This window comes from Neodiprion fabricii, chromosome 2, assembly GCF_021155785.1.
Source record: "Neodiprion fabricii isolate iyNeoFabr1 chromosome 2, iyNeoFabr1.1, whole genome shotgun sequence".
NCBI classification, from domain to species: domain Eukaryota; kingdom Metazoa; phylum Arthropoda; class Insecta; order Hymenoptera; family Diprionidae; genus Neodiprion; species Neodiprion fabricii.
Genome location: NC_060240.1, coordinates 4,270,387 through 4,281,607, shown reverse-complemented (window position 1 = coordinate 4,281,607; position 11,221 = coordinate 4,270,387). Strand labels below are relative to the sequence as shown.

The 11,221-nt window shown below is 41.4% G+C and overlaps 1 protein-coding gene across 1 annotated transcript; it reads right to left on the bottom strand.

The window, feature by feature from the left end:
• Positions 1-6,810: 6,810 nt before the first annotated feature.
• On the bottom strand, positions 6,811-9,482 carry LOC124175860 (myrosinase 1-like). Its single transcript, XM_046556455.1, has 8 exons — positions 9,349-9,482; positions 9,180-9,280; positions 8,931-9,064; positions 8,521-8,854; positions 8,102-8,438; positions 7,750-7,870; positions 7,423-7,664; positions 6,811-7,328 (listed from the first exon to the last, which is right to left on the bottom strand). The coding sequence occupies exons 1-8, from the start codon at positions 9,396-9,398 to the stop codon at positions 7,175-7,177; spliced, it is 1,473 nt and encodes a 490-aa protein (XP_046412411.1). The 5' UTR covers positions 9,399-9,482; the 3' UTR covers positions 6,811-7,174.
• Between the last annotated feature and the right edge of the window lie 1,739 nt (positions 9,483-11,221).

The following is an 11,221-nucleotide window of genomic DNA, read 5'->3' as shown; positions in this document are numbered from 1 at the left end:
GGATATTCGTTGAATGTTAAGGAGGAGCGGAGCCTGGCAATTATTCGAGCCATTACGGTCGTGAATATTCATCGTCTTTCTCGGAGAGCGAAGCAGAGAGAGAAAGAGAGAGAGAGAGGGGGGAGGAGGGAGGAAGGGAGGGAGGGAGAGTTCTATTATGCGCAGGTATATAACACACCCACACGATATATTAACATTGTACGGAGTGCTACGATCCCCGGAGGTATAGGATGTAGTCACGAGGCGAGTCCTGGCTAAGGATCGCGAGTGAAGTGGGCGGGAATGGCGTTGATGCATGCCTGCATCTCTAATCTATTTAAATTACAACCTTTCCACGATTTCATTACGATTATACGAGGTCAACGTCGAGGATATCGCTCCACCCTTGGGAATAAATAACTAATTTCACTCGCAGCAGCTGTTTTATATGCAACGATTTATAACACAAGACCAAACTTTCTTACCTAATTGAATTAAACGATTCGCCGCGGGTTGTTTGCGAATTTTTCAACCGAAATATGTATGCTGCATAACAGGGTGATTTATTTTCTTGACCTTTTTTTTTTTTTTTTTCCAAGGTGCCGATCGAAAAATTTGCGACAAATACTGGCGAAAAAAAAATCGTTGTAAAGCCTGGAGGAGGTAGGAAAATATTTAGAGGTACACGTAAAAATAAATAAAAAATCTTACAATAATTAGTAGTAACCTATAAATATTCTTCTACCTCCTCCAGGTTTTACGACAGTATTTTTTTTTTTTTTGTCAATATTTGCCGCAAACTTTATCGCGTGGCAGCTTGAAAAAAAAAAAAAAAATATCACAAAATAAACCACCCTAATACACACACGCATAATTGCCCGAGCGAGAGAGTGAGAATCCAGCTGCCTTAAGTCTATTCGAAGATTGGATAAATCCCGCATCGGTACGGTGGAATTGAGTTGCATCTCAGCACGAGACGACTGCGCTTTCCTGAGTTATAATCGCTTGCAGTGCGGCAAACGCGGCGTTTCAACCCCTTTGAAATTTGAAAGAAAAAAAAAAAAAAAAAAAAATCCCCCGCCGTACGATATAACGGTTGTAAAATTATCGTCGTGAAATTGCGCGACGTCGCGTAGTATACCTTGCGTCCTTTATTTGCAATATTTCAGATATATTTCAGCGAGGTGTACATTATCACAGTGTTCGCAAAAGCTGGGATAAATCCACCGGGATGCGCGGGATAAATCCTCGAGCTGTGCATTGAGTCGTTCGCCTCGGAGTTAACAGTTTAACATATAATTCGCGAAAATTCATATCCGGGGGTCAAAGATCGAGCCTCGCGTTTACTGAATCATCGCTGCTGCCAGTTCCCTGAATACGTTTCAACCTCGCGCGAGAAGGTTGAATTTTTTAGACAAAATTATAAATGGAAATGAAAAATCGAAGCGGGTCACTTGAATAATAATAATAACAACAACAGCAGTAATAGTAATAAAACTCGGCACGCAGGGGTTGGATATACTAATTCACCGTGTATCCTCCTCCACCGTGAAGAGTGAATCGAAGATTAAGACTTCTCGGGAGATAAGCCGGTGCCGCTGGTAGAAAATCACACCTTTTTTTCGTCACGCTCAAATTTTTCTCTCTGTATAAAGTAGGTATAACGATGTCAAAGTACGAATGCAGTTCAGCTAAGCGTGATATATTGGGTCTGTATGCGCGCAGGTGTGCGAGAATATAAGATTTCCGTGACGAAAACGCGTTAATTACAGATGAATGATTATTTCGTTTCTTTCATATTTCCGAAATTTCCTTCAATTCAAGTTCATCTTTTTTTTATCTATTTATTTATTTATATTTTTTTTTATTTTGTCTTCTTGTTCTTATACATACATTCGGGCAAATCGAGCCTCAATTAAGTTTTACGCGCCTGGGTAGTTACGAGGCTATTTTATTACGCCGAGAAAAGTTTGGAAGAGTTTTGAAACAGCTAATGATGAGTAATTCACGTGACTATAATACACGCTCGCACATCAGCCGCGTAATTAAACGGGATTATAATATCCGTACGCATTGCGTTTAAACGCTGTCGAATATGACGATCGTCTCGCTTTGTCCAGTATCACATAATTCAGGTAGTTTTGGTAATTGTAAATTAAACCCAACCATCATATTTACGTTAATTGCTTTTTATACTTGAGGAACGCGATACGTGCCTGAATTATACAAGTAATAACTGATATTAATTTGTATCCGTGTATACATATAGTATATATATATATGTTATATATATAAATATACTTATATACGATAATAACGCGCGGATCACGCGCTGGTTTTAACAACGTCTGCAAAGCGAGGCCTCGTACTAGCTCAATGATCAGCTCGCCGAGCTGCAGCTTACGCGTAAATCAGAAGAAACGCTTTCCTCTGAATACGCCCTAATAGCCGGCATACGCGGCGTGCACGAGTCCGTGAGTCAAGTGTGTAATATTTTATTATCTATTGACGTTAAGATTTTTTTAAATTTTACTACAGACTAATCCTCTATTTACGACCAAATTAGTCCGCGGCGGCGGCGGCGATGATACCCAACCCACTTTCGCCGAGCTTCAGAGCTTTATGCTCTTGGGTATAATATACGCGTACCGAATCCGGCTATCTTCCCACATAACGCGCTAAACGAATTTAGAAGAATTGAAAGAATAATGAGGGGGGGATATAATAAAGGAGATATTCAAAATACACACCGAATTGATGCTGTTCGTCGTTCTTCCTCCCACGCGAATATCCGAATAAACTCCAGGCTTGCATTAATATCTCATTCAACAATTTTCTATTATATAAGCGTATATACATGTGCCATAAATTTTTATTCCGTAATATGTAATCCGATGCCTTTGTTGATCTTGGATAAAAGGATTGATCAAGACAAATGGTAATTGAATTTATTTACACTGGATGCCAGTGGTTCAAAAAATACCGTTTCGCAGATACATTTATACCCATTCGGTTATTCGTATTTAACATTACGCGAAGCAATACCGAAAATAATGAAAAATTATGAATAAAATTAATAAACGAAAGCGATCGTATGTCAATTAATGTTCAAAGTTTAATTTGTATAAAATTATCATTCTGTCAAGTATTCAAGTACCTTATTCTAAACTCTCGTTGTATAATGAATGAAATTTAAAAATTATTTTAGAAAATTTGCAAAATTTTAGTCTCGATTGATATCGTGACCCAGTTAAAATTCTCTACAAAAATGTGTATTTTCCACTACTGTCCGTATATTCGTCAATGAATCATAAAACTTCGAAGAGAAAAAAAAGTTTTCCCCGTGCATGTTAATTCCATAAGATACTTCGGTCACAAAGCGGACTACCTCGGAGTTCATACAAAGAGCTCAAATTTTCAGGGAACTTTTTTCTTTCCATCAATTTGAAAGCGTTTAAGCCCTCGGGAGCATAAAAATTCCGAAACAACCCTGTCAATGAGCACCCTAGCGTACCTAATGAAAAAGGACGAAGTATTTCGAAGCCGGGATTCCCTCCTTTTCGGGACCGAGGACCAACCCTGTCCCCTGGTCCTTGGACCAGACGACGGTATGCGGTCGGCACACAATGTAGAATACATACGTGGGCGGTGATTTATCGCTGTGAAATTTGAGCTACTGCTTTTAACCCGGTTCTTCGCTGCCGTTGCGGCTCGGCTCCGAGGCGATTTCAACCGACAGCGTTATTCGGCTTACGTAAGTTTCTATTACGAACCCCGCGAGAGCGTGTGTGCGTTCAGTGGCCGGACGAATATCTGAAATTCCTCGATCTAATACGTCGGACGGTGATTTTACCGCTGAAATACCGATACGGAAAAGGTCTCGATCGGAATCAGGGCCTGATCGAGACGCGGTGCGTTATGGGTACGGAACCCGATTCCGAGCGGCAGAGTCGGGACCAAATTATCGGTGAACATTGATCGAGCGAGCAGATGTAAGAGAATCCTACTCGGATTCTCGAAACACTTGTTATCCGTAGTTTGTTTGTCTTTATTTCTTTTATTTTTCACTCTCCACTTTCCCCGTATCCCTTTTTCTTACGCTTCGATCTTCGATTCGGTGTTCCACTACCGCGGAAGGAAGAGATCATCGCGAGACAAGCGATGGCTGGTTGGAAAAAGTAGAGAGATATCTAAAGCATCTCGATCTACTTGAGACGGTTTTACGGTTCAAGTACTGCCGCAAGGTAACGACGTATAAAATTCACCTAGATATGCGGCTGTAGGTGTACGGTAAATAAACTTCATCATGTACGACCGGAATCTGAACTGGACACAATCGACCGAAACAATCGCATTCCTCAAGTGCATTCGGACTTTCTAATAAATCCCACTATAAACCTGGCACGTAACGCACACTCGTCGATAACGTGCAGCAACTGCCGTTGCATTGCACCTAGCACGTGGGTGCACGCTGAAAAAAATTTCATTTCTTACAGTAACTACAAAAATTGAGTAAAACAGGTATCGTTGAAAAAAAACTGTTCGAATATTGTTGGTATTACGAAAAACTAGGTACGCCTAACCATTTTGCGCCATCGTCGATCCCTTTTTGGTTATTGCAACGCTGAATCAGTTTCTGAGGTTTGCTCTACTTTTTTATTTAAGCAAGGCTTTAACGTCGATTTATCGTTGCACAAGCGTTGAATTTTCGCAACAGTTGCTGGAAAATATAGCAACAGCGACCGCAATGATAAAGAATAGTAACGGATACTAGAAAACTAATTTTCATTTTCTACCCAGAACTATATTCTTCTATTGTGGTAAAAAATGAAAATAGTCGAGGACTAAGCGGTAGCCGGAACTAATAATTTCTCTCAGTGCAGCCGTGCAACGTACCCGTAGGATTTGAAAAAAGTTCGTTCAACCTTGAGCAAAGAATCGATAAAGGCAAGAGAATTTCACCGCAATCATCGACGCATCCGATTAATCGAAATCGCGATCAATTAGAGGGTACATGTACCTACATAATATCCTAGGGTACTTGTAGCGATGCAGGTTTGCGTAGGATTCTATTCGTGGAATACAACAAGAGCGATGTGACCGCGTTGCTCGATCAGAGCTGGCGCGCCTTTCGGGTGTCACATCTTTTTAGATTAATTAAGAGATTCCGCCCGGTTAATTGAGATCTTTCTTATCAATAACGTTCATCAAAATGTCCGACCGTCTTCGGAGCCGATCTCTGCCGGCACTGTGCGTACGCACACACAAACACACGGCCAGTTGAAAAGAGATAGATAGAGAGAGAGAGAGAGAGAGAATGAGGGGGGATATGGAGGGGAACGGGAATAAAATTCTCCCCTCTCTGTCCCCTGGATGAAAAATGCGCTCCGCGAGTAAAAAAGAAAGGAGTGAGAATTCAGCGCAAAAAGGAAGAGTGATAAGAAGAAAAAAGATTAATCTTTCGCGTTCTTCGATGCGCAGCTTACTTCCTCGATCCCGATGCTGCTGTTCCTGATCTGCGTTGTCATTCTAGGCTGAAAATGAGCCGACTTATGGTTCAGGCTCTCTCCGTCGTTCACCGTAACTCGCGAGTTCCTCCTCCCACCATTCCTCTCCTTGTTCGCCGTTGCTCGATAAGCAATGCGAACTTGACCCGTTCACTATTTAAAATGAAAATATTTACTCAAGATGCGTTTGTTCGAATAAAGAGATACTTTTTGGACGCGTTTCAGGAATTGAGTTTCGTTTCTTTCGTCAAAATTTGCGTCTTTCTCGCAGATGTGAGAATAATTCTACAATGTAAACAGCAATTGACGCTTATTTAACGTGCGGTACACCTCGAGAAAATTGTAAAAGACGTTATCATACGAGGGAAGATCCGTTTTCATGTCGGAAAACTTGTCGTATTGTGACAATGGATTCGACGTGATATCGGTGGAAACCTTTCGGTGCTTTCTCGCACGACGTTTGACGTGAAACACGTCCGGAGAACTGAGACATGCGATGAGTTATACACGCTGCATGTTTCTGACGCAGGGGTTTCGATTCTGATTAAATTTATACGTTTCCTATTGGTCCCTGTGAAGGTAGTGTCATAAATATGCCCAATGCGCATACCCGCATCACCTGCTGAGTGCACGTATATACGGAATTTAATCAAACTCTTACAATTTCAAGATATTGCTTTTTAATTCCCCCGTCCCGCCCTCCTCAACAGATCGTATATTACTTGCGCACTGTTAAACGCCGTGCGTATATGCAGCAATTAGAGACCCCTGCATATATAACGCGTCATATAACGAGTAGAAATTCATTATTATATTATACGCAGGGCGATGTAGGAGACAGAAACGGATGCAAATATATGCACCGATTTGAATGCGTACGTCATGTATAGGTGGAGAAAAATACCTTCGTGCACGTGTACGTCTGGTACGTCACTAACGTCCGTTACAAGATGGAAAATGAATAACTATCTGGAAGAATTTCAGCTCCCATGCGTTCGGTATCTGCAGGGTGAAGGAGGTGAAAGGATTGATAGAAATACGGTTCTTTTTTTTTCACCCTAATGTGTTGGCCGTACGTGCTTTACGCGTGTATCCAAAATTGTGTGCACGTTAAGCCCGTTGAAGTTGGGTCGAACGCAATTACGTTGACTGTGTGATTAGAGCCGTGTAGTTAAACGAAGGAGTCCGCATAGCTTCGGAAGATATTAATTTTTCAGAGCAACTTGAAAGTTGGTTCTTACAGCTCCTTATTCTCTCGTTTCATTTCTACTCGTTCCAATGTCTTGACTGAATTATAACGCCATTTCGCTGGTATACAGGTACACTCGTCTCAATTGAACTTTATTCTAGCCTTGGATGCACAAAATAATTATAAATTCAATTGGGTCAACCAAAGTCAAGATTAATTAATTTTCACGTGAGTAAGGTGCAGCAGATTTCTAATTCGGTTGCAGCGATAGATGAGGTTTGCCCTTAGCGTAAAATTCCATTTAATTATGATTCATTATTTATACTCCATTGCGTACAGCCAGCAGTATCGGTTAACAAGTATTTAAGGAAATGTTCAATTAGTTTAATATTGACTGAAATACATGCAGCGTTGGGAATTTTGCAGGGTGAATACCTGGTTTTATTCCGTCGTTGATCGACCTGCCGAGTATTCGGTGAATGTTTTTGGAATCGAGTCGTTACCAAGGCTGTCTTTGGTTGGTAGAATTAACTGCTGGGACGTCATCAAGCCTGCGCGTTTGAAGCACTTGTTTCCACCAATGCGAGGAGAGTTTAGCAGTTCGATTCCTGTGAGGACTGTTTGAGTCTACGGCGAACATACCGAAATTCAGTCTGTAAATAATCGGATATTAACGTATCGTCATCGAGATATCGAGTTAAACAAGGCCATTCGAAACGTATGTGATCTATTGGCGATATCGCTTACGTGTAACCGTTGTTCCATTCAAAGCTATCCAGCAGACTCCAGGCCATGTATCGTTCAACTCGACAACCGTCACGTTTGATGGCAATGAGCATTTCTTTCAGGTAAGCGCGATGGTAATCCATTCTCTTGTGATCATTCAATCCACTTTCGTCAGGGTGTCCATTTTCATGGACGAACACCTTCGGGTTGCCATAGAGGTTTTTCACTTGCCGAAGTACGTGGCCAAACCCTTCGGGTACAACCTGAAACTCCGGGGTAATTTGAGAATGTGGAATAAAGATTGATATTTCACAGATTTTCAACGAGTCAACTTTTCACGATATTCACCCGAAACCATCCAATTGATTCCGTAGTACTCCTTGGATCGCGACGATATTCGCGATCCATGTCGGTAGAGGATACAAATACGCTCGTGTAATGATTCATGCCGTAGTAATCGGATGTCCCGCTATAAAGCAACGCTGATATTAGATATTTCTGTACGATAATTGGATCGAGTAGAAATTGATAATCGTATCGGATGTTATAAGCATGCGAGACAAGGATTGATGAGGGTGTTTCTATTCTGGCGAACAATTATTCCGACAGGAATAACAGAAGCCTGGAATGTGGATGATGAAAAATTTGGGTTCTGTGAATCTTTCATTGGAATCTAACAATAGAGCAGAGAGATACAAACTTGATGTAAGATATCCACTCGGGAGAAAATTCTAGCAAGCTTGATGCTGCACGGCCCTCGGCTTTGCTGATCTCAGCAATTTGCGTTTTTACCACCTCGGAATAGTCACCAAGAAAAATTGGATGCATTATCCAGTCACTTGACAATTGAAATTCCCTCTCTGCAGCGACTTTGTCGCTGGTGTTAACGGGTAGAAAAGGCTCTGTCTTAACAACCAAGCCGATTTGGCCCTGCTGAGTTGGACGGAACTCTTCGTCGTACATGTGATAGACTCTGGCATGAGCTTTAAGAATGTTATGGCCGCACAGGTATTTTTCTCTGGCACTCAGATTCTTGCCTGAAAAGATCACCGCTCTTGACAAAGTACTGGAAATAATTTTTCATACCTTGATTTTGAAACTAAGGGACTTGGCAGAGACCTGGTGCTAATGGTACATTGCTGTAGCCCATTGCACAGAAAACAGCTGGCTCGTTAATTGTTGAAAATAGTTTAACGCTTGGTCCAAGCTCTCGAAGAATAACTCTCGCGTAATCCACAAACCAATCGACCATCAGCTCGTTCGTCCATCCTCCCATATCTTCAATAATTTGTGGATGATCCCAGTGATACATCGTTACTACGGGTTCTATACCGTTGGCCAGTAATTCGTTGATCAAGTTTTTATAGTACCGTATGCCAGCTTCGTTCGTCACATTGGTCAAGGGATTCGGAATTATCCGTGGCCAACTGATGGAGAACCGATAGCTATCGAACTGAAAACGTATATTACGACGGCGTGAAGTTAGTCGCGAATAGCGAATGAACGGAAGGTTGTATTCGGTAGCTTACCCCAAGTTCCTTGATCAATCGTACATCTTCTTTGTATTTGTTGTACGAATCGCAGGCAAGGTCTCCGTTACTTCGGTCACCGATACGCGACGATTGATTGTGCGTGAAAAAATCCCAAGTGCTCGGACTCTTGCCTGAGGAGAAGTGGAAAAAAATCGTCGTTAAGAAACAAGCGAGCACGTAATTCGAATCGGAATGAGAAATATATTCGATTTTAATTGCTGAATGATTAAAGCGTAAAAACCGTACCGTCGACGTTCCAAGCTCCTTCGATTTGATAAGACGAACTGGAAACTCCGATTTTAAAATTTTTGGGAAACGTTAAAGCTGCGACTTCGCAATGAACGGCCCTAGAAAAATAAAAATAATTCTGGAATCGATTCTAACGTCGTTATTTCGGAATACCGATCAAACTGACTTCCAGGAAATCGCCCAGCAAATGGTCACAATGATCCAGGAATTCTTCATGACTTCCTAAATTCGATACAGTACAAATATGATTTTCTCGTAGGTCGAAGCAGAGAATATATTGCAGTGTACGTCTCTAACGAACAGCTATACAGTACTAACGCTGGTCACCCATGTCGTACATATATATTCTTATACGGAATAGAAGATTTAGTCAAGTTATATCAGTTTGAATGTAGTACAAAGTACGTTATACAAATTGTGGGTGGCTTGCTAAGACGATAATAAGACGCCCTACGGAAGACATGATTAGTTTGAAATTCGGATAAAAAGGTCAAAGGCGGGGTTATCTCTTGATATTCGTCGTTTTCGTGCAAAACCCACGAAGAACGTGCGTGGCAATCTGATAACATACCTGAAACATGCGTAGTTGGACAAACATTGGTAGCAAAAATCGTTAGGTTGCCAAACCTCGTTGCGTAAGATATTGCAGTTATTCGAGGTAAAACTTGAGGTTGAAATCATGACTAATCTGCAGTGATCTAGACAATAGCTTTTCCGCTTCGCATGCATGGTTATGAGAAATAATTTGAACACAAATGAAAGTCTTCTGTCAGTTAAAACCGAACGTTAATATTCAAGATATTTCTTTTTGAATGATTACTATCGGAGTTGAACAACTAGACGTCTAGATTTCGAGATGTTTTCCGAAATTTTAAACAAATGAAATCCAAATTTGAAGAATCGCAAAATACTTTAGTTCAAGTTGCGAAAATTAGTATTTAATGCCACGTAACACAGTGTATATTGTAGAGTAACGGCAATCGAGTTGTTGCATAGCATCCGTTACTTTATAAATGCCAACGGTTACTAAATTTTCAAGTATCAGACGCTACGATCCATAGTTCCAACAACTATACTGGCGCATAGTATCGATCACCACGTTAAAGCAGCAAGCGTTGCTACAAAATTTTCTCAGCGTAGACAGAAAGAAAGTACTAAGAAAAGTAGAGTTTGCGTATCCAGATATATCCGTATAACCCACACACAATTAGATCTAAAAGTGTGCGCGCATCAAGTCCGTTGAAGTTGGGTCAAGCGCAATTACGTTTACGTTTGTGATTAGAGGAGTGAAGTTAAACGAAGAAGTCCGCGCGGCGTTAAGGGGTCTTAATTTTTTTCAGCGGTTCGAAAATTGGTTCCGATAGTTACCTTTTTTCACCGTCGTCTCGTTTCCACTCGTTCCCCTCGCACGTCTATCTCCCTTTATCCATCTCTTTGTTTGTTTGTTTGTTTGTTCGCGGTAAACACGTCCGAGGATAGGTACCCGGGTTGTATTGCGAGTGTAGGTGAGGGTTGTTAATATACAGGAATGCGTGCGACGCCTAAGGTAGACGTTGTTGTTTGTGTCGGTGTTTATCCGTCGTACCGACCGACCACATAACGCCCAGTTATTAGGGCCGTTTAGACATCATTTGCGACGGCAACAATTTGTGCCAGAGTTTATAGGCACAGCCTGCATCCACGTCAGTGGCTCTGGGCGCAATGTGGACTATCTGATTTTCATTCGAATTACAGTAGGAAAAAAAAGTGAAAAATAAAGGAGAAGAGAAAACGGCAAAACGAACAAGGCTCAAGTAAAAAGAAAGAATCTCTTCGCGGATACAAACCGCGTGTACGTCTACCCATACCGATGTCAGTTCGGGATTTTGAGACACGGTTAAGCGAGTCGTCGAATCGACAATGAAGGTAACGGTTGTCGTTTTTCGCGAACTCGTTGCAAAATCCTGCCTCGTCATGTATCAAACTCGCCGAGAATGTAAAAGTGTAGGCGCACGCATGTGTGCTTTTATACACACATGTAACCCTGTATAATGTGTAAA

What these genes read in the sequence shown, in the direction of transcription:
- LOC124175860 (XM_046556455.1), bottom strand. Translation starts at nt 9,398, where the DNA reads ATGAAGAATTCCTGGATCATTGTGACCATTTGCTGGGCGATTTCCTGG. An exon ending in AATCAATTGGATGGTTTCGG is followed by an intron (nt 7,665 to 7,749) that starts GTGAATATCGTG and finishes CCGGAGTTTCAG; the next exon opens with GTTGTACCCGAAGGGTTTGG. An exon ending in GAATGGAACAACGGTTACAC is followed by an intron (nt 7,329 to 7,422) that starts GTAAGCGATATC and finishes GATTATTTACAG; the next exon opens with ACTGAATTTCGGTATGTTCG.